This window comes from Mobula birostris, chromosome 19, assembly GCF_030028105.1.
Source record: "Mobula birostris isolate sMobBir1 chromosome 19, sMobBir1.hap1, whole genome shotgun sequence".
In the NCBI taxonomy this organism is placed as follows: Eukaryota; Metazoa; Chordata; class Chondrichthyes; order Myliobatiformes; family Myliobatidae; genus Mobula; species Mobula birostris.
In genome coordinates, this window is record NC_092388.1 from 32,823,988 (window position 1) to 32,848,052 (window position 24,065).

Below are 24,065 nucleotides of genomic sequence, written 5' to 3' on the forward strand. Positions count from 1 at the left end.
CCTGTCCCTTGCCTCTGTCGGGTGGAGTACCACACCCTGCCCAGGAGGAGATTCAAGACCCCAAGCCTCTAGCCTCGCCGCAAGTCTCTGGTCTCCAGCCTCGCCCTGCCTGCCAGCCAAGTCACGTCCTTGCCCAGTTCTGGGGTCTGAGACAGAGGTGAGACACAGGTTCTGGGTCCTTGTCCAGTCTCTGGCTCGGAGCCCAAGCCCGGGCTCCTAGCTCTCTTGTCCAGTCCTGTTCCGGGTTCCCAGTTTTCGTGTCCATGTCCTAGCCCTCACGCTGTATCCTAGTCCTGACCTTAGTACTTCAGTGTCTGTGTCTTGCACTTGGGTCCGTTCCCAGCCACCTCCTTATGACAATATCATTGTTATTACAGTGTATTACACTGCCAATTTGGTTTCATTTCGACTTACGGAATATTGGAATAAGTTTCAAGAGAGAATAACTTTGAATTTGGAATTCTTCCAAGGGGTTGCCGAGTGACCTGGGTTCAATTCTCTATGATTCCCTTTCAAGTCCCCAACAGGGCTTGTGTCCAAATCCAAGAATTCACTATCCAATGGCACATTGGAAATATCACGAAATGAAGAAATATCACGAAATGGACAGTGGTATATCAGGTGTATGCCTCACTAGCACTGCTGAAGGGCACTTAAGGTTGGGAAATAATCGCTGGCATTGCAACCCACAAAAATCTTCAAACTGTTGCAAATTCACAGTCAGCACAGCATTGCAGCAGCTATCATGACAATTACGGTGCCAGCAACACAGGTTCAATTAGCCATTGTGTATCAGGCGGTGTGTTCTCTCCAGAAACAGGTGTGGCTTTCCTCCGGACATTCAGCCTTCCTCCCACATTCCGATACTGTCCTAAGCCAGCCTGCCCACACATGACTCTAACACAACTGCAATGCTCAGCTCTTAATTGTTCCACAAACTAATCGAAGGATTAATAGGAACAAAAGTGGACTTATCATCTAGTTTTAGTGCTGATGTAAGTCGACACAGCCTAGTTAATTCTTTCAGAGTTTGGAGTGTTGAACAACAAATCAAATCAAGCATAAATCCTGTTTCATTAATACTCAGGGAATCAACAGCACTTGGTATATTCTGTCCTGTTGGCAAGGCAGTTCAGAGACCATGGCACTGTGAGGTGACAGCACTGAGCATTAACTTCAGACCCCCTTAAGTCTTGTTCATCAGCTGATCGATGGGGTAAACAATTCGCTTGATTACCACTTCTTGCTTTGGTCAGCTGAAGAATAGTCCTTGTGGTAACACACACAAAATCTGCTGGTGAATGCAGCAGGCCAGGCGGCATCTATAGGAAGAGGGACCCTTCGGCTCGATACGTCTACTGTACCTTTTCCTATAGATGCCGCCTGGCCTGCTGCATTCACTAGCATTTTTTTGTGTGTGTTGCTTGAATTTCCAGCATCTGCAGATTTCCTCGTGTCTGAGTCCTTCTGGTAGAAGGGTTCGTGGGTTCCTGAGATGCCGAGAAAAATACCGACTAGAGCTTTGGTCCTGGTAGGTTCACCCATGGCGGTAAAGTCATGGGGAAGGTGCCAGACTCCAACCAAGACCTGAATCGTAGTGCTGGTGGAAGAGGATGACGCATCACAACGAAGGTGAAGATGGAGGAAGACTGACCGTGACTAATCCTCTTGCATTGCATGCTACTGGACCCGGACCCTGATCTGTCAAAGGCTGGGTAGTAACAGCCCGTGCACCCGCCTCCGCAAGTTAAACAAAGTCACGCATGGGCGTTCTCCATCAAGGGAATAACCCCTTAGGAGAACATCATACTGGACTCGAGTGATCGCTCTGCTCATTAGCACTGTGAATGGCAAGAACACAAAGAAACAGTGGGTGGGCTGTACAGCAAAGTTACCTGCTGTATATCGTTCTTTTTTCTTTTTAATCACAGTTTCAAAGTACACGCGAAACGTCTAAACTTCCTACAATGACCTTTGCTGTGATGGACAGCAGATTGCTCCTATCAGTTTGAGGGTGGGTGGAGGAAGGACGCTTCGGGTTAAAAAGCGCTGCACACAGGGCGAGGTTCAGTTGGGAAGGGAAGGTGTGGAAGCTGAACGTGGGAAGGTAGGTTTTGAATTTTTAAAATCTTTTTGATACATAATCTACTTTCACATCACACCCAGGAATTTTAGTATCACAACCGTTCCGTGTTCGCGTTGCAAACACTAAATACAGCAAAGAATCATTTCTGTTTTCGTCCATTTTTCAGCGGTGTTTTCTACTTAGAATTGTCAAGTCATCAGGTGTGAGGTGCTCTCAAGGCTGCTGTACTTGGCGTAGGTGTGGACCGTCCCCCGCTCCTACAGCTCGGAAATCACCTGAGCTGTCTTCAGATTTGTCTGGAAATCCAAGATGGAGCGGGTCAGACGCACAGTCATGCAGAACTCCCAGGACAATGGGGGCAAGAACGTCCCCAATGTCGCCCTCACCCTGATGGCCAGCTTCGTGTGTGGCTGCATCAGGTTGTGTGTAGAACCCAGATATGTGGGTACCAAGTACCACTATATGCCCAGGTTCTACCTGTCGCCCTGGCTATGAAGGATGGGTCTGGCCCCACTCCCGCGCAACGCCGCAGTCAGCTGGTCGTTGCCGCCATACCTGTCCTTCGAAAAAAGTTCTTCCAGGAGAACGTCTTTGACCACAGGGCCATCAAGCAGTGGTCGGCACGTAATGTCCTGCAGGCACTGCAGGAGAAGGACGTGAGGGACACAGTGGGGTGATTCTCTGAGCAGACCGTCCAGTTCATCTGGCAAATTGCCTCATCGCCAGACCTCACCAACAGGCACCAGGACCTCGCCTGGCTGGCGGTGAGAGGGTCCCTCCGGTACGCCCGCTGCCCACGGGAGGACTGCAGTGAGGAGGAGTCTGTGACCCACCTCGTTGCACACTGTTAGTTCGCAGGGAGGTGTGGAGGAGGATGGACGGGCTAGTGTCACGTTTCATTCCCAGCAGCTGCGTAACAGAGGACTCTCTGATCTACGGGCTGTTCCGGGGACGCACACGGAGAACAACATCCGGTGCTTCAGCATTTTGACAGGATCCTTCCACAACTCCCTGGTTCTGCTCTCCTTGACCTCCAGCCACTTCCCCTGTTGCTGCACTTCCCCATGCAACCACAAGGCATATAACACCCGTCTTTTCACATCCTCCATATTCAAAGAACTCAGTCTTTCCATGTGGAACAGTAATTCACTTGTACTTTCTATCTAGTGTACTGCACTGGGTGTTTATAGAAAAGTCACCCCTGCATTAGAGAAACCAAATGCTGACCAGACTACTAGTTTGCCGAGCATGTGTCTTCAATCTTCAGAGGATAAGTAATTTTAATTCCCCAGCCCATTCCCACTCTGAAATATTGTTTAGTTTCTGGATTCTTGCACTGATATAATGCAGCCTAAGTAAGCTTCAGGAACAACTCCTTACATTTTAATCCCACGTCCCATTCCCATTTTGATATGTCTATCCATGGTCTCCTCTACTGTCAAGATGAAGCCACGCTCAGGTTGGAGGAACAACACCTTATATTCCGTCTGGGTGGCCTGCAACCTGAGTGTGGATGGCATGAACATTGATTTCACTAACTTCCATTAATTCCCCTCCACTTCTTGCCCCAGCCCTTATTTATTTATTATTACCACCCTCTTTTTTTTCTCTCTCTATCCCTCTCACAATAACCCCTTGCCTGCTCTCCATCTTCCTCTGGTGCTCCCCTCCCCCTTTCTTTCTCCCTGGGCCTCCCGTCCCATGATCTTCTCCCTTTTCCAGCCTTGTATGCCTTTTGCCAATCAACTTCCCAGCTCTTAGCTTCATCCCTCTCCCTCCTGTCTTCTCCTACCATTTTGGATCTCCCCCTCCCACTTTCAAATCTCTTTCCTCTTTCAGTTAGTCCTGACGAAGGGTCTCGGCCCGAAATGTCGACTGTACTTCTTCCTATAGATGCTGCCTGGCCTACTGTGTTCCACCAGTATTCTGTGTGTGTTGCTTGAATTTCCAGCATCTGCAGATTTCCTCGTGTTTGCATCCTTTTCTTTTGTGTGGGAATGCTGCAATCTTTGTGATTCCATGTTGAATTCTGTCACTTCTGTTAATTTGCTTTCACTGTCTTTGTCAGAATTGGCTATTTCTGCAATGTTTCTCTTTCCAGAAGCACAGCCTGACTGGGCTCTGCATTTCAGAATGTTTAAATTCCTTTGTGCTTTCCCACTCTGACTGCCCTCATTTCATGGCTTTTGTTGATTTGTTTTTCTCTAAATGACCTATTAACTCATTGACAGGGTGACTTCTAAAAGTTATCCCAATACTAATTCTGATTTCAACCTGCCAGAGATATCCTATATATCCTCTCCACCCCTCTATCTCACCACCCACACTCTGCTGTAACAACAAGCCCTTTTGTATCCCCCACTTCACCCACTACGACACACAATTAAATTTTTGTTTCTGCTTCACGGTTTGATACATCCTAGCCTGTTGAATTGGGAGGTCCCATGTGTGAATGTGTTGCTGGAAGGAGAAGTAAACTGCAGAAGGGACGATAAGTCAAGCGCATGCTTCACCATGCACAATTCATTGTCCTTGCAGATTTTCACTGACAACTATGTGAATAAGAAATTTATTTATTGTGGAGGATATTATGCTAATGAACTGCAGCCACTGAGCCTGATATGAGTAGTTTACAACTGTCTTAGTTGTCCATGGCTTACATGTCTTTTAATACCATTACCAGACATTTTTCTAATTTTCTAGGGTGGTGTTTCCAAGCTGGGATCCATGTACCCCTCAGTTAATGGTCAGGATCCACAGCATGAAAAAGGTCGGGAACCCTGTTCTAGGGAATTGCCCGTGTTCCTTTTACTGGTTGGAATTTGGTGGCAGGGAGGGTCTGGGCAGCAGTCTAAATTGTGTGTGATTCAGCCTCATACCTGCTTTAGCAATAGTTCAACAGTTTAGATAGTGGTTTATTTCAAATAGTATGTTGACTCAGCAAGCAATTTTGGGAGGAGTGCCTTGATTACTAGAAACCATCAATCACCAAAAGCTGTTTCACCATACTGGTGAGTGCAATGACATGTATATACTTCAGATGTGTAATACATAATTTGGAGAAGGTTGTAAATGTTTCATTCAGCCAGCAACTAATTTATGAAGCCTTGTGTCCTTAGTTGGAGAATTCTGGCGTTCCAAAATCACTAATCATTTGTTTTCTTTTTTTCCATAGTTTGAAGCAATGGAGAAACTAAGTAAAGCCAATTATCATTTCACCCTTGACCTATTCAGCGAGCTGATAAAAGGAAATCAAGTGGGCAACATCTTCTTTTCTCCATTCAGCATTTCCACTGCATTGGCCATGGTCTACCTTGGTGCAAAAAATCATTCTGCCTCTCAAATGGCAAAGGTACATATGACAATCTACTGATGTACATGAATGTGTGTTTTCTTACATTAAAAGTAACTTTTGAAAAGACTTTCTTCCAAACTGTGGAGCAAAAGTCGAGGAGCAAGTATGAAGATTTTTATGCAGAGTGGTGGGTGTCTGGAATTCACTGCCACGATGGTGATGAGGCACATACAGTAGAAGTGTTCAGGAGGCTATTAGGCTAAGCATATGAGTATTCAGGATATGGACATTATATATTCAGAAGGGATTAGTTCACTTGTGGATTTGATTTCTCTTGTATTAGTTCCGCACAACATGGTGAGCCAAAATGCCTGTTCCTTTGAAATAATGTCTGTATTTTATGGGGTGGATATCTGATGTGAGTATGTGAATGTTCCTGCTGAATATTTAGTCTATCAGCAGTGGAAAATTTTGGATGCATTTGGAACAAAACGGTGCTGTTTGTAACAAGCCATTATTCTTAATACTGAAAGGGAATGATTTATTTTAATTCACTTAATTCTAGTGATCATTTCTGGCAACCCTGGGGAGGAGAGTTGATTTAATTGAGCTCAGTCACTTGAGAATCTTAATACAAATGAGATCTGCAGACTCTTGCAGTGTTGCGGTAGGTGTGGCTTGAAAGGGTGTGAGGTCTGATTAATGTTAAGAATGACAGCAGACACCTAACTGATCCTCCTGGACAAATGCCTTGCACACGAGAGTTTACTGATCTCAGCTGAAATAGTAATGGTGGAAAGGATCAGCAGGGTGCCAGCTCTTTCTCACAACTGAATGATTTCCATTGAATATGTGCATATGTTAGTTGAGAGCAGAACTGGGCTCTACTCAAATGCCCCTGCAATCGGGCAAAAAACAATTGGCATACGCTTTCTTGGTTAAAACCCAAAGAATAGGGTTTGTGTGTTTGATCATGCAGAGTGGTAACCTACTGCAGGATGGATGATATCAGGCAGGCAGCAAACAAACTGGCTGAAAGCAGCTGAAAAATTGATAGTTATAACTTGTTTCCCTCCTCTCCCCACTTTTTTTGCCTCATAGTTGCCCTTCTATCTCAATACCAGGCTCTCCATTTTGATGCAGTTGGGGATCTGCATTCTGCTTTCCAGAAAATGCAATTGGAAGTTAACCGAGCTGGTGCGCCATACTTGCTAAAAATGGCCAATCAACTGTATGGTGAAAAGACGTATGAATTCCTAGAAGTAAGTAGCGAAAGGATCTCCTCTGACTTTCTTTAGTGATAGGGGACCAAGCTAATTTTGTATGAAGAATGCCTTGTGCCATGGCTATGATACAAGAACACAATTGAGTGGAAACTCAGCCCACATTGACCAAACAACAGGAATTCTGCAGATGCTGGAAATTCAAGCAACACACATCAAAGTTGCTGGTGAACGCAGCAGGCCAGGCAGCATCTCTAGGAAGAGGTGCAGTCGACGTTTCAGGCCGAGACCCTTCGTCAGGACTAACTGAAGGAAGAGTGAGTAAGAGACTAACTGGAGGAAGAGTGAGTAAGAGATTACTCTTACTCACTGTTCCTTCAGTTAGTCCTGACGAAGGGTCTCGGCCTGAAACGTCGACTGCACCTCTTCCTAGAGATGCTGCCTGGCCTGCTGCGTTCACCAGCAACTTTGATGTGTGTTGCCACATTGACCAAACCTATTAAAATTTTCAGAAAATTCAGTGTTAATCTACTGACCATTTTGATCCATTCACCAGTTAATTCCCTCTCAAAATTAAGATTATTGTCAAATTCACAAGTTTTTTTTATGTAAAAACTCAGCAGTATTCACAAAACAGAAACATGAATCATGCACAATATTTACAGGGAGTACCCATTCCCCACTCTCTGATGTCACCCTTGAAGATACTCAACAGCGTTGCCTTTAAATGAAGATTTTTGCCTCTTATCAGTCATAATTTACATCTTCATATCCTGTTACACGGCCCCAACTCCACCCCCTCCCAGTTCTCCAAACCTGAGGAAATCACATGTTGGCATCTACACTATGAATCCTCATCAGGTTCTTGTATGTCTCAACTATTTTGGTTTGATCGAATTCAGAGCGCATGTTACAAAAATTCACTAATTGATTTTTCTAGTGTAAATGACTGTCATAAGAGCCTTTAAAACAATAGTATGGCTGGAATTCCCTATTTCTATTGTGCAGGAATTCTGTAAATCCTGCAAAAACTTCTATGGAGCAGCCTTGTCTGCAGTTGATTTCAGAGCGTCTGCAAATGAAACTAGACAAGAGATCAATAAATGGGTGGAGGAACAGACGTCAGGTAAGTTGTCTTGCATGTTCAATATGATTAATTATGGTGAAAAATGGAGAGACTCGCTCTTCAATGTTCTCCACAGGATGCTCCAGCACCCTTCATGGCTTTTGTCACAACAGTCAATTTGCTCATCTGCATACTATGATGTGAGTGGCATAGGACTGGGTGGCATTGAGATTTGTTTACTATGTGAAAATGAACAATAAACAAGCAATATGCCTTACGCCAGAGGTGAACAGGAAATTAATTAAAATGGAATTGGATACCGGCTCAGCTGTTTCAGTCATTACACAAAATGAGTTTGAACAGCATTCCAAGGATGCTGGAGCCTACAACTAAGAACATAAAGTAAGAATTTACCCTGGAGAAAAGATAACTCCTGTGGGAAGACTTTCTTAATAGTGAAATACAACAACCAACAAGCCAAATTTGGCTTGTATGTGGTAGGCCAACATTGTGCGGGCACAATTTCTAAGACAACTAAACTTGATTGGAGATCCATCCACCATTTGCATGCCACATCCTCTATAATAGTGACACTAGAAGTGAATAACGAAAGCTACTGGATGATGCCACTATAATGTTCAAGGATGGCAAGGATTCAAATGTGTCAAAGGGTAAAATGGTGTTAAATGAAAATGCCACACCCAAGATTTACAAAGCCAGTTTAATTCTTTGTACCATCTATGATAAAGTAGCCAGTTAGCTAGATCACATGGAGGATGAAGAAAATCTTTTCAAGCTTGAGTGGAGTCCATGGGCAATGCCAGTGGTCATAGCAGCCAAGAATATTGAGTCTGTCAGGATGTCTGGTGATTTTAAGGTCATCAACCCAGTCCTGAAAGTAGTTGAAAACCCTCTGCCCAAGATGGAGGATATTTTTGTAAACCTTTGGAGGGAAGCACTTCAGCAAAGTGGAGTTGGCTGAGGTTTTACTACAGATGGAGATGGAAGCAGAGTCTGAAGTATCTCTCACCACAAAAACTCAAGGTTTTATCACTGTAATAGGCTTATTTTTTGGAGTAGCATGTACACCTGTGCTGTGGCAAAGTTATCAGCAGGTGCTGCCAGGCTGCCCTGCAACTCCGTGTTACCTAGGTGACATAATTGTTACTGGTGAGGATGACAAGGAACATCTCCAAAATCTCAAGAGAGTGTCTAAAAAGATTAGAAGATTATGGACTCTGAGCACAACACAATGAGATGAATTGATTAAGCAAAGTATCACTTCGGTCAAACCATTAACACGCAAGGATTACACAACTGTGCTGAGAAAATTCAAGCAGTGGTGGGTGCCCCAATGCCAAAAGATATGTTGCAGTTGTGTTCCTTTTTAGGATTTGTCAATGACTGAGTTTCCTGCTAAACCTGGCTACTGTGCTCCACCCCTTGAAATTGTTAGCACAGATTGGTGGGGGAGGGGTGGTGAATGTCAATGGACAAAGCTGTGAGGTAGCTTTCCAAATTACAAAGGAAATGGGGACATCATACACTACTCGCATTATAATTCACTTCATCCAGTGAAGCTTGTGTGTGATACCTCACCTTGTGATATAGGTACAGTCATGTCAGATGTTGTGAGTGATGGAAGTGAACACCCCATAGTCTTTGCATTCTGTTCCCTTGCCACTGCAGGAAAAAATTGGGCACAGATTGACGGAGGTCCTGAGACTGGTTTGGGGTGTAAAATATTTCAACCAGTACTTGTATGGGGGAGATCTAGTGTCAATTTTCAACCTATAGAAGGGTGTTCCATTAACAGTAGCAGCAGAATTGCAAAGATGGGCTCTGTTTCTTGGATGACACAATTACAAGATTGAATTCAAGAGGACAACTAATCATAGAAATATAGATGGATTGCCCTGTTTACCCTTGGAAAAAGAAATTCCTGAAAATTTTACAAAGAGGATACTCCTATTGACATTTTCCGTAATGCAAGGAAAAGTCTCTATTATGGCAAATATCATCCAATGGGAAACCTGACAAGACCCCACACTTTTTTTTTCAGATCTACATAGCCACCCAAAATGGCTGGAATGTGTAGTAGAAATACCATTTCCCCCATTTCTTTACTATTGCTGGGATGAATCTGCCTTGATGGAGGTTGCATTTTGTGTGAATTGAGAATTGTTGTACCAGCCAAGCTGAGAGCTGAAATATTGGAAGAGCTAGGTGTGGTCAAAACAGAAGTGTTGGCTTAAAGCTTTGTCTGTTGGAGATCGGATTGAGCAGCTTGCTGTGCACTGTTTAGGATGCCAACACATTCAGAAAATGCTAAGAGCAATACCTCTCCATTCCTGGGAAGATTCACATGGATTTTTGCCTGACCATTCATGGGCACAAATTTCTTGGTAGTACTGGATGCAGCTGCAAAATGGCTAGAAGTAGTCCCAGTAGCCTCCAGTACAGCCTCACACATTGTTAATGTGTTGAGAAGCCTCTTAAGGACTGGTGTTTGTAGTCAGTGACAATAAGCTTCTATAGCTGCACGGTGAAGTGTATAATGACAGTTGCATTTAGTCCCTTGAACATTAACGACTACAAAAAGTAGTGGAGACAGTGCTCTCTATCAAGGGTAAAGTCATTGAGCACATCTAGATGGAGCAGTGCCACGGGAAAGCAGCATCCATTATCAGGGACCCCCTCCTCCCCACTATCCAGGTCATGCTCACTTCTTGCTACTGCCTTCAAGAAGGTGGTACAGAGGCCTTAGGACCCACACCTACAGGTTTAGGACCAGTTGTTACCTTTCAGCCATCATGGTTTTGAACCAGCGGAGATAACCTCACGTGCCCCATCACTGAACTGTTTCTACAACCTTTTGAAGGACTCTCTTCATCTCATGTTCTCAATGTTTTATTATTATTACCATCATTTTTGGTATTTACAGTTTGAGTTTTTTGCACATTAGTCATGTTTTGTTAGTGCAGCTATTCATTGATTTTACTGTCTGTCTTTATATTCACTATGAATGCCTGCAAGTAAATGTATCTCAGGTGGTGACAAATATATACTTTGATAATAAATTTACTTTGAGCTTTGAGGTTTGAAGTCCATTCCATTTATAATACAGTTTTATCTGCATTATGACCAGAAGAGACTCCAATGGCCCAACACAATGATTGCATTATTCAGCTGATCTAAATACCACTGGTATTGTTCTGTTCTTTCCTTGCATGGCACATTGGAGTCTAGTTAGCCAAGGCGAGCCAATAGCACCAAGATGTGCAAGTTGTGTTTAAATTGAGCCAGCTATGAAAAAGTAAATTCCTGTTCTTGAATTTGCTGTGGCCTTGTATGGAAAATGGGATCACATTAATCAGCTGTAAGTTGTTCCATTGAATCCAGAATGACTTTGTCAGGCAGGGAGAAGTCTTTCTTCCAACTGACAATATACAAGATATTTCAATAGATTCTTCAGTGTATTCACTGTAAGGTGCCGTACATTCCAGAACACTGCTGGGACTAAGTGTTTTGTGGAGGAAAATGATCAAGTTAATTTTTAGGCAACACACATCAAAGTTGCTGGTGAACGCAGCAGGCCAGGCAGCATCTCTAGGAAGAGTTACAGTCGACGTTTCAGGCCGAGACCCTCAGCCTGAAACATCAACTGTACCTCTTCCTAGAGATGCTGCCTGGCCTGCTGCGTTCACCAGCAACTTTGATGTGTGTTGCTTGAATTTCCAGCATCTGCAGAATTCCTGTTGTTTGCATTTTTAAAAGTTAATTTTTACAGTAATTGTAATCTCCCTAAAGAAATTTCAATATGGTTAATGTACACTCAGATACCCCTTTATCAGGTACACTGGGTTAATGCAAATGTCTAATGATTGAATCACGTGGCAGCAACTGAATGCACATAGTCCAGAGTTTTTAGTTATTGTTCAGACCAAATGTCAAACTGGGGATGAATTGTGACTTTGATATTTGAATGATTGTTGGTAGGAGACAGGATGGTTTGAGTATCTGAGAAGCAGCTGAACTCTTGGGGTTTTCATGCACTACAGTTTCAGGTCAGGAGTTTACAGAGAATGGAGTGGAAAATAGTAAAACAAAACATCCAGTGAGCAGTAGTTCTGTGGACAAAAACACCTTCATAAGAGAGGTCAGAGGAGAGTGGCCAGATTAGTTCATCCTGACAGGAAGGTGATATTAACTCCTATCACCACACATTACAACAGCAGTATGGAGAAGAACATTTCTGATGTACATCACATCAAACCTTGAAGTGGATGAGCTGCAGCAGTGGAAGACCACGAACCACACTTATTAGCTGCTTTATGAGGTGCAGTAGGAGCCAATGTAGTGGTTATTTAGTGTATGTTTTTCACTATTCAGCGTGCTAGGGGCTTTGGACTACAGTATTGCTAAGGTGGGAGGAGAGAGAGCAGCGCACGACGCGTGTGCAGCCCTCCAGTGAAAAATGATATCGTATCTGTTAAATAGGGGCCATGGACAATTCTGATTTGATGGAGAGGGACGTGAGAGCACAGAGGAACATCTGGAGAAACTTCTGAAATGCTTGTTCACTGCTGTCGTTACTGCGTGGTCAGGAATCTTTCGGAGGTTAGGCCTCAAAATCCCCGGCTTTGCCTGCTGTCGGTGACCGAGGTTGAGGTCGAATCATTTGGACAGAGATGGCTCTCAGTACTCAGTGTCGGAGAGCTGATCAGAGCTCGAAGTTTTCGGATGACTCCGAGTCGGACTGTGGTCGGCATGGCAGGGAGAGTTTTTTTCCTTCTCCCGTCTGTGTCAGATGTGGGAAATTTGAGAGACTTTGTACTTTTACTATGCTCATGGACTTCCTCATCAAGTTATGGTATTGTTGCACTGTTGTAACTATATGTTATAATTATGTGGTTTTGTCAGTTTTTTTCAGTCTTGGTCTGTCCTGTGTTCTGTGATATCACACCGGAGGAAATATTGTTTCATTTCTTAATGCATGCATTACTAAATGACAATAAAAGAGGACTATGTGTCTTCATAATCCAATCTAATCTATTAATTCAAGGCTTTTAATGTTGGTGAGTTAAGAGTGTGACAAAGGTCAACTGGTGAATGAAATACTAGAACATCGGGCTTTCTGAATTTTCAGTCAATGACATATCAGTTACTCAATTGTGATTAAAAATGTTGATTTCTGGTTGGTTGTTTTGTATGGTCTTTGGCGGAACATGTACACTTGCTCCATCTCTAACTGTGTCACACCTTGTCCTGGTATTTGAACATGAATATATGGAAAAACTGAGTAACTTGTGTGTTACTTGGATTTCCAGCATCTGCAAATTTTTCTTTTTTTGAGATGAAAAAGTGATTAATATTTGAAAATGCATGATCTTTGTCAGGTGAAAGAGACTTTTTGCAATAACAGACATTGGGAAAACTTAAATATTAAAGCACATTGCAGAAAGTAACATTCTATTTTTCTGTTTTTGTATAGTTTACATATTTACTTGCCAATTTTCATTCAGGTAAGATCCAAGATCTGCTGGTTGAAGGTTCAGTTAATAGTGACACCCGACTGGTGTTGGTGAATGCCATCTACTTCAAAGGAAGTTGGGCTGAAAAGTTCGATGAACAATGCACACAGGAAATGCCATTCAGACTGAATAAGGTATTTTGAATGAAGTATCAGCATTGATCCAAGTTGTGTACTTTGCCTTTTCTAAGTTCTTTCCCTCAAGAAAACTTTTATGATGTCCCATTCTAACAATTACCATTTGTATCATAGAAATATAGCTGTCATGTACAATTACTATAATTTCCAAAGAGCTATTGTATTAAAGTGTACACCATTATTCATGTATTCATTTCCATATGACCAAAAGATATAGGAGCAGAATTAGGCCATCTGGCCTGTCCAGACATTTACGCCATTTCATCATGGTAATCCATATTCCCTCTCAGCCAAATCTCCTGCCTTCTCTCCGTACCCCTTCGTACCCTGACTAATCAAGAATCTATCAATTTCTACCTAAAATACCCTCAGCCACCTGTGGCGATGATTTCCACAGATTCACCACCCCCTGGCTAAAGAAATTCCTCTTCGTCTGCATTCTAAAAAGGATGCCTGTCAATACTGAGGCTGTCCTCTGGTCTTTGATTCTCACCATAGGAAACAGTCACTCTGTAAAGGCCACTGAACATTTAATAGGTCTCAATGAGGTCACCCCTCATTCTTCTGCATTCCAGTGAGTACAGACACAGAGCTATGAAAAACATTCTACATATGACAAGCCTTTCAATCCTGGAATCATTTTTGTGAACCTCCATTGAAGTTTCTTCAATGTCAGTGCATCTTTTCTTAGATAAGGGGGCCCAAAACTACTCTCAGTACTCTTGAGCGAGGCCTCACCAGTGCTTTTTAAAGCCTCAGCATTACATTCTTATTTATATTCTAGTCCTCTTGGAAAGAATGTTAACATTGCATTTGTCTTCCTCATCACTGACTCAACTTGCAAATTAATTTTTAGGGAATCCTGCACAAGGACTCCCAAATCCCTTTGCATCTCAGATTTTTGAATTTTCCCTCCGTTCAGAAAATAATCTACCCTTTTTGTCTTCTACCGAAGTGCATGACCATACACTTTCCTTTCTGCCCCTTTGTCCGTTCTCCTAATTTGTCTAAGCCCTTCTGTAGCTTCTCTGCTTCCTCAACACTCGCTGCCCCTCCAGCTATCTTTGTACCATCCAAACCCTTGGACAAAAAGCCAACAATTCTGTCATCAAAGTCATTGACTAATAATGTAAAAAGAAGTGGTCCCATCACAGAACCCTATGGAACACCACTAGTCACTGGCAGCCAACCACAGAAGGCTCCTTCTTTTCCCACTTCTTACCTCTGGCCAATCAGCCATTGCTTTATCCATGCTAGTATCTTTCCTGCAACACCTTGGGCACTTTAACTTGATAAGCAGCCTTATGTGCACCACCTTGTCAAAGGCTTTCTGAAAATTCAACTGCACAACATCCACCAACTCCCCTTTGTCTATCCTGCTTGTTCTTTCTGCAAAGAATTCCAACAGATTTGTTAGGCAAGTTTTTTTTTTCTCCCCCTGTGGAAACCATGCTGCCTATGACCTATTTTATCATGTGCCTCCAAGTATCCTGAAACCACGTGCTTAACGATCGATTCCAACATCTTCGTAGCTACTGAGGTCAGACTAACTGGCTTACAGTTTCCTTTCTTCTGCCTCTCACCCTTGAAGAATGGAGTGACATTTCCAATTTTCCATTGCTCTAGAAACATGACAATCAATTGATTGTTGAGAGATCATTACTGATGTCTCTAAATTCTGTTCAGCCATCTTTTTCAAAACCCTGGAGGTATGCCATCTGGTGCAGGTGACTTGTCTGCCTTCAGAACCTTTGGTTTCCCAAGAACATTCTCCCTAAAAATGGTAACTTCACACACTTCTGCCCCCCCCCCCCGACACTCCTGAACTTCTGGCATATACCACTAGTGTCTTCCACTGTGAAGACTTATGCAAAATACTTACTCAGTTCATCCACCATTTCCTTGTTCTCCATTACTACCTTTCCAGCAGTCCAATATACACTTTTGCCTTTCTTTTACACTTTATCTAAAGAAACTTTTGGTATCCTCTTTAATATTATTGACTACCTTACCTTCGTATTCTATCTCTTCCTACTTAAAGACTTTTTAGTTGCCTTCTGTTATTTCTATTAAATGTTCCCAATCATCTAACTTCCCACTAATCTTTGCTATTAAATACCCTCTCTTTGGCTTATGTTTGCTTTGACTTGTCAGCCACAGTTGTCATCTGTCTTTAGAATAATTCTTCCTACTTTTGCATGTATATATCCTGCACCTGACAAATTGCTTCCAAAAATTCTAGGCATTGCTGCTCTGCTGTCATCCATGCCAGTGTTCTTTTTCAATCAATTTTGGCCATTTCTTCTGATGCCTCTTTAGTTTCCTTTACTCCACTGTAATACTGATACATTTGACTTTACCTTCTCCATCTCACATTTCAAGGTGAATTCTTCATACTATGATCACTTACCCCTAAGGTTCTTTTACTTTAAGTTCTTTAATCAATTCTGGTTTATTGCACAATCCAGAATAGCTGATCCCTTAGTGGGCTCAGTCATGAGTTGCTCTAAACAGCCATCTCATAGGCATTCTAAAAATTTCCCCCTCCTGGGATCCAGCACTGATTTTTTTTTTTTTCCCAATCTACCTGCATATTGAAATCCCCCATGAATATTCTAGCATTGCCCTTTTGACACGCATTTTCTTTCATTGTAATTTGTGGACCACATCCTCACTACTGTTTGGGGGTCTATAGCTAAGTCCCATCAGGGTCTTTTTTTTTTTTCCACCCTTGCAGTTCCTTGCTCTACCCACAATGATTCAACTCCTTTCAACCTTATGTTATTCCTTTCTAATGATTTGATTTCATTTTTTAATCATCAGATCCACCCCACGCCTCTGCCCACCTGACTGTCCTTTCAATACAATATGTATTCTTGGGCTTTAAGACCTCAACTATGATCTTCTTCCAGCTACAATTCAGTGATGCCCGCAATGTCACACATGCCAATCTGTAATTGTGCTACTCGTTCACCAACCTTATTCTGTATATTACATGCAATAAAATATAGCACATTCTGTCTTCTATTTGTCCTTTTCAATTTTGTCTGCCTTTTACATTGCAACTCATCCTGTTCGACTGCAATTTTGCCCTTTCATCAGCCTCTCCTTGGTAGCTGTCTCACTACACTCTGCCTCTGTTTGTATACCAACTACTTCATCCTCACCACTATCACCTTGGTTCCCATCCCCCTGCTAAATTAGTTGAAACCCTCCTGAACAACTCCAGCAAGCCTGTCTGCAAGGATATTGGTCCCCCTTGGGTTCAGGTGAAACCTGTCCCTTTTGTATAGGTCTTATCCTACCCCACAGAGATCCCAATGATTCATCTGAACCCCTGCCCCCTGCACCAGTTTCTCAGCCACGCATTCACCTGCAAAATGATCCTGTTCTTGCCATCACTGGTGTGTGGCACAGGGAACAGTGGAGATACTACCCTGGAGGTCCTGTTTTTCAGTTTTCCTAGCTCCTGAAAATCCCTCTTCAGGACCTCTTTCATCTTTTCTACCTATGTCATTGGTGTAAATATGTACCAAGACTTCTGGCTGCTCACCCTCCTTTAGAATACCGTGGACCTGCTCTGGCACATCTCTGACCCTGGCACCTGGGAGGCAACATACCATCCAGATACGCCTATCCACCTATAGAATCACATCCCTGTTCCTCTGACTATGGAATCTCCTGTCACCGCTGCACCTCTCCTCTTCTGAGGCACAGCACCAGACTCGGTGCGAGAGAACTATTCACTGCAGCCCCCCCCCCCGCCACCCCTGGTGGGTCAGTCAGACCCTTCAATAGTATCTAAAGTGGTATACATTGAGGGGAATAGCCACAGGGTACTGTGCATTTCCCTTCCTTCTCCAGTCATCCAGTTACCTATCTCCTGCAACCTATGGGTGACTACCTCCCTGTAACTCTTGCCTATCAGCTCATATGGGAAACTAAGGAGGTGAAAGTCATTGAGCTGCAGCTTCAGTTCCTTAGTGCATTCTCAGAGGAGCTGCAGCTCGCTGCACCTGGTGCAGATGTGTTTATCTGGGAGATTGGAAGTCTCCCAAAATTCCCACATCTTCCACATAGTACAAAACACTGCCCTGGAGCTATTCTCACTGCACTACTATGCCCGAACAGATGAGGAATGAAGAATGAAGAACTAAAAAAAACTTTGCCTTGCCCTAGCCTGATGAGCCATAGCCACTCCAAACACTGACCTACCAAAATAATGGCCACTCCACGTGCACCTGCCTTATTTTTATTTGCCCCCCTGATGAATCCTGCTCAGGGATTGGTCCAGGAAACTGCCGTGAAGTTCTGCCTTTTTCATCTTGAGTGCGGAACTGATTGAAAAGGTAGCTCTCTTCATGTACTCCTGCTGAGTGATTGGCCAGAGTCCTGGTCCAAGAAACTGCCACGAAGGCTATGCTTGTTGCATTATTTTTTTAGGACGTTCTAAGCCATTTCAGACAGTCAAATATTTTTACCTGTTGTAAGGCAGAACCTGCTATATTTGGTTTCTGCACTAGTTCTCACAAAGGCAATGTGAGGATAACCAGATATTTCTTAATACTTCTGAGTAAGGAATAAACATTGGCCAAGAAACAAGGAAATCTTCCCATTGCTCACCATTATTGGTGCTGAGGGAAATTTTTCACCTACGTGAGAAAGCAGAGAGGGCTTTGGTTCAATATTCCATCCAAAATGCAGGAGCTCTGTCAGTCCCACACTAGTTTTCAGTTCAAACACTGCGTCATCTGTCAGGAAACGTAGAGGAGACTTGACCCAAATGCAGAGCAGTGGAGACTACTTAGCAGTTAGTGACAACTTTAACAATAAGCTGCAAAATAACAAGCCCTGAGGGGCCATAAAACAGGAGAGAAACTATACTTAGCAGAACAAGGTAACTGGAGGCTAGGAGCAACTGAATGATGCTGGCTGGTTTAATTGGTAATCAAGGATTGTGGATGAGAGCTAGGTTTAAATAGGCTGCATGTGATGAGTTAGAAACAAGTGGGAGATAGCTTCTATTACCTGGATGGAGACTGGCAGGAGCCTACATGTGCAAGCCTAGCAGTCATCTGCATTTTTTTTAACATGAAGATTTGCTTTTAAATGATTCTGTTAATGCTACCCTTGTGTACTACCTCTAAAACCAAATGAACTGATTCTTGATTTTATTTTTTTAGAATGAAAGCAAACCAGTGCAAATGATGTACAAGAGTGATAAGTTTCTGTTCCGTCACATCCCTAAAGTCAATATCAAAGTTCTTGAACTTCCGTATGTTGAGAAAGATGTGAGTATGATCATCTTGCTGCCTGATGACATCATGGATGATTCGACAGGTCTTAAAAAGGTAAAATATCTTTTTCATAAGTACACATGATTGTTTTATGGTTACAAACTGACTTTGAGTTGCATGATCTTGCAATAGATTCTTTTTGAGGATCTAAGTATTGCTGGGAATGCCTGCATTTATTATCCCTTGAGCAGTTGCCACTAAGCCATCTACTGGATATAACCACAGGCAATTTGAAGTGGATTCTTGGATTTGGAAGCAATAATAAAGAATGCCAGCAATATATTCCCAAGTCCAGATGGGGACTTGAAAAGGAATCTTAAGTGGTGGAGTTGCCATGGTTATCTTTTCCTTGACTGTCAAGGGAGCTGCTTTGGTGATGGGAAGTGTTGTTAGAACAGCCTTGGTGGCTAATTCCAATGTGTTTTCCAAATTGCACAGACATGGCTGTGGGGGTGGGCGGAATAGCATATTTAAGGATGGTCAATGGTGCAACAATCATGCAGGCAACTTTGTCCTGAATGGTGTTTCTATTCTTAAACATGATTGGAGCAAAAGACAGTCATACACACTCAGTGGCCTCCTTTATTAGGTACACGAGGTCTTAATAAAATGGACACAGTTTCTGCACATTCATGGTCTTGTACTGCTGTAGCCCATCCACTAAAGGTTGGATGTATTGTGCCTTCAATCAGAGTTGCTCTTCTGCACACCACTGTAGCACATGATTATTTGTGGTATTGTTGCTTTTGTGTCAACTTTAACCAGTCTGGCCATTCTCCTCCAACCTTCATCAATAACAAAACATTTTTGCCCACAGACCTGCTACTCAATGAGGTTTTTTTTTTTTTTGTTTGCTTTTCTGCACCATTCTATGTAAACTCTAGAAACTATTGCATGAAAACTCCAGGAAATCAGCAGTTACTAAGATACTCAACTGCCCCCCCCCCCTTCTGGCACCAACAATAATTCCATGGTCAAAGTCACTTGGATCACAGTTCTTCCCCATTCTGATGTTTGGTCTGAACAATAACAGACCACATTTGCATGCTTTTATGCAGTGAGTTGTGGTCACATGAGTGGCTGATTAGATAGTTGCATTAATGAGTACATGTGTACCTAATACAGTGGCCACTGAATGTAAGGAAAATATTCCCTAACCATGAGAAAGTCTGCAGCTGCTGGAAATCCACAGCAGCACACACAAAATGTTAGAGGAACTTAACAGGTCAGGCAGCATATATGTTTTGAGCTGAATATTCCCTAAATCTTAGGGACTTCAGAGGCAGCTTGGTCTTCAGGATATTGACCGTCTAACTTTCTAGTAGACAAGTGATTTGTGGTATTGTTCACTAAAATAGCAAGTACCTTTAGCTTGCGAAACAGAGCAGTTGAGGTTCCAATTTCAACCATTAGTATTCAAGCTTTTGTACGCTATCTTTTCATGTGCACAAGTCTGGCAAGGTACAGGAAGAATGGGGGAAAAACTTGCAGCAACATCACACTCGTGTAGCTTCAGACAACAGAAATAAAGAAGCTGCAAAAGTCATACTGAGAAGTCTGTTGTATGTAGTGCTATAATGCTGATGTAGGGTTGGGGTTGCTTGAAGGTAAGCAGCTGTTGTGAACATGGGTGTGGTGTGAACCTCCTGGCCAACAGTATCAGTGAAAAAGGTTATGAATTGAATTGACTTTATTTCTTACATCCTTCACATACATGAGTAAAAATCTTTACATTATGTCTGTCTAAATGTGCAATCATAGTAATTTATAATAATTTGTAATAGAACAGTCAATGTAACATAGAAATGCTCTCAAGTCAGTATGAGTTAATCAGTCTGATGGCCTAGTTATGACCTGGATGTTGAAGGTTTTTTGAATAGCTGCTGCTTTCTGAGGCACCCCCTTGGGTAAATGCTGTCATTGGTGGGGAGGGCTGTGTCTTGATTAGTCCAGGTATCAAAAGTTACTAGGATTTGGCAGGAGAACGGCGTAGAGCAGTGGCCCCCAACCTTTAGACTGTGGCCCAGCGGTTGGGGATCACTGGTGCAGAGAACAAGAGAGATAATTAATCAGCCATGATGGAATGGTGGAGTGGACTCGATGGGCTGAGTGACTTTAATTCCGCTCCCATGTCTTCTGGTCTTATGATCTTAAAAGTACACATTCTTGTTGTTACAAGAATCACCCCTTGTAATAATGATCAGCATGGCACAGAGAATCTGTAGTTACTGACAAGTAATTTTTGCTTCAGCTAAAAGCACAAGGGTTCACAAACTGCCTCTGTGTGCACCCTACTAGAATTCCCCGACAGTCCATGAAGAGAAAAGGATATTACCCGGGAAAGGAGTCTGTGCTGGACTGGCATTCCTCGTGGTCCCAATCTCCACGTCTCCGTGGGGTCCTCCTTATCCATGATAGTTGGTCTCTGGCTGCTGGAGAGTTACTGCCCCTGCACATTTGGAGCTCCTGAGTTTTACACGGTTCCTCGTCAATTGAACCATTGAATCTCCATCCCATTGGCTGAAGGTCACCTGACCTACCTGGGTCACCTTCTTACTGGTCATTGTACAGGGCTACAGCCAACATTGATTCATGGCTCTGCCCACCCCTGCTTTGTGTCTTTACACTCTGACTGGTCCACACCAGTTAAATGAGGCAACCCAGACAGAGTCTAACGAGATTACCGATTGCAGGTCTGGCATTTTACAAAACAAAGTAGCTACTCCTCTAGGAATGGTCTCTGGTATATTGCTGTGATTAGATTGTCCCAGAGCAAGAATCAGTTCAGGGTCCATGCCCTTTACATAACAAATGGCTATTTGTTTGAGAACAGTCTCAGGTTTAGCAGATCATGACCTGAAGCTTCCCATGTCCACATTCAGTTGCTCTGATTTGATTATCGAAGAGCAAGAAACTGTTCAGAGTCCACAAAATGGGGGAAACAAAGTAACTTGTCTGCTTCCCCAGCCTTGATCAGACTGCAGTTTCTTCTGGCCAACAGTGTGAAGATGAAATTTCTTATCTGAAAGTTGTATCTTTAATAATTATAGAATTTTGTAGAAAATTTCTGTAATCTGTCCAATTTTCTCCATATGATCACAAGATCTTTTCTCTTGCAATGTACACCCTCCATTCCATCTAAAATCCATCTGATATGACAAGTTAAAATAAACTTCTTTCCAAAATTCTGGTTTCTCACACTTTTCCGGATAAAATTCTTCCACTTTCTCAATCTATACCCCAGAAGACTGAAACAAGCCCAGATTATCAATGTCTTTGTTTATTGCAACGGAACTTTTCCAGCTATGGTCTCTAATTCCTTTGCTCTTTTCCCCCCTTCCCCCCACCTCAGCTGGAGCAGACACTTACCCTAGAAAAGCTGCAAGAATGGACACTTCAAACCAAGATGGGAAGAAATAAAGTTTCAGTTCACTTACCTAGATTTAAAATGGAGGATAACTTTGAGCTCAAACCTACACTTTCCTCTCTGGGGATAACAGATCTTTTTGATAGTTCGAAGGCAGATCTCTCTGGAATTTCTGGGACACGTGACTTGTTTGTGTCTAAGGCTGTTCATAAGTCTTTTGTGGAGGTGAATGAGGAAGGAACTGAAGCAGCAGCTGCTACAGCAGTAATGGTCCAGTTTTGTTCACTGGAGCTCGAAGAGCAGTTTACTGCAGATCACCCTTTCCTCTTCTTCATTCGGCACAACAAAACAAATAGTATTCTCTTCTTTGGTCGGTGCACTTGTCCCTAAACAACTGACTAAGTGCAAGTAATGGGGGGGGGGGGAATAAAATCTTAATGATAATTTTCCATGTTACCAGAAGAATAAACTGGAATGCTAATTAAAGGTCAATTTGAAAACATTTCACACAGTACATTTTAGAAGCCAAGCATAAAAACCTTAGATTATGTCTGAGTATTTTGAAATCTGAAGATAATTTTGATGTTTTTAATCAAGAAATTAACATAACAACTGGATGTGTTAACTTCCCTGTTTACTAACTTGAAAGGTTGTCATTTACATTATAACTAATCTGATTCATTCCCATGCTGTAAGGGAGAAAGTCCTGTCGTCTTTGTCATGGTTAGTCCAATAATGTGATTAGCTACACAATTCATGGCCAGTTAGGGATAGGAAAACAACTGTCACTATTGCCAGACAAGTCCATATCCTGTGAATGAATAAGTTAAGAACCATGTGTAAAGTGTCCTGCAGAATTTCTCACTTTCAACATATCATCTTGTATGACTTTGTCCACAAAGCTATAATTAATGTAAATAACAAGACATTGAGAGTTTTCTCAAATTAACTGTCAAATTCCCTGTACGTGTCCACATATTTGGCAATTATAAAGCATTCTGATTCAACTTTTCTACTTTGAGTCTAAGTCATAGTATATACTATCACATTTCAACTTGCCAATAAAATGGTAGATCATAAAGAAACCCGTAGCTTGATTTTAAGAAATTCTGCCTGGGGCATGTTGTTACAGCAGAGGAAAAAAAAATTATTTTACATTTGTATATCCAATGAACAAATATGAATATTATTGGAAGATGTTGATGAAAAAAGGTGCACTTTGTATTAAATAGATAAAGAGACAGATACACTGAACAGATTGTATTAAGTCCTGCAACAGGAACTGGCACTGGGAGTGGTCATTTTCAGTTTGTAAATTTTATCTGTTGGAGAAATCACATGCTTGGGTGAATCATGATTAAGATCCACTATACCCCAAGAGTAATCTTTGAAATATGATTTCTAAATGGTCCAAGAGCATGATGCTAGCACCTAGTTGTGTTAAAACTCTGATTGAATATGCATTGTATTATGTCATGTGTATAGTGCAAAATAAAAGCATTTACCTTATTTGATGTTGGAGTTTATTATTATTCTTCTGCCACTGAAGGTGGTTATTCAACCTATCAGGTCTTTGCCAGCAACAAACAATCTGCTGGAGGAACATGGCTCACGTCTATGCCAGCATCAGTCCTATTGCCTCACTTATTTCTCAAGCAATCTTTCCCTTCTAAGATGCACCCAACTACCCCAATTTCTCATACCAGCAGCAATACTCTTGGCAATTTACAACAGCTTAATGATCCATCAATGTTTCTCTCGAATGGAGGAGAACAAATCCAGAGTACCCAGGAGAAATCCACATTGTCAAGAAATATGGACAAATGAGGCCATATGGTTGAACTGTGAAACCAACAAGGTAGCAATCACACAGGTCAACATGATCCTTAGAGGGGCATAGAAAACCAAATAAGCAGACATGTATCTGAGAAGTACAGCAATAGTTGGGATTTACAAATACACTAACATTAACAGAAACAGTGGCAGAAGAAATGATATAGGAGTTGAGTTCTTCAAATGCATTTGAGAATACTAATTCTGAATGTAGAAAGGCAAACAAG

At 42.3% G+C, this 24,065-nt stretch overlaps 1 protein-coding gene across 1 annotated transcript; it reads left to right on the forward strand.

The window, feature by feature from the left end:
• The first annotated feature begins 1,854 nt into the window (after positions 1-1,854).
• LOC140212509 (leukocyte elastase inhibitor-like) lies at positions 1,855-23,519 on the forward strand. The gene is made up of 7 exons (XM_072283391.1): positions 1,855-2,107; positions 5,262-5,438; positions 6,506-6,643; positions 7,613-7,730; positions 13,196-13,338; positions 18,525-18,692; positions 21,991-23,519. The coding sequence occupies exons 2-7, from the start codon at positions 5,271-5,273 to the stop codon at positions 22,393-22,395; spliced, it is 1,140 nt and encodes a 379-aa protein (XP_072139492.1). The 5' UTR covers positions 1,855-2,107; positions 5,262-5,270; the 3' UTR covers positions 22,396-23,519.
• The last annotated feature ends 546 nt before the right edge of the window (positions 23,520-24,065 follow it).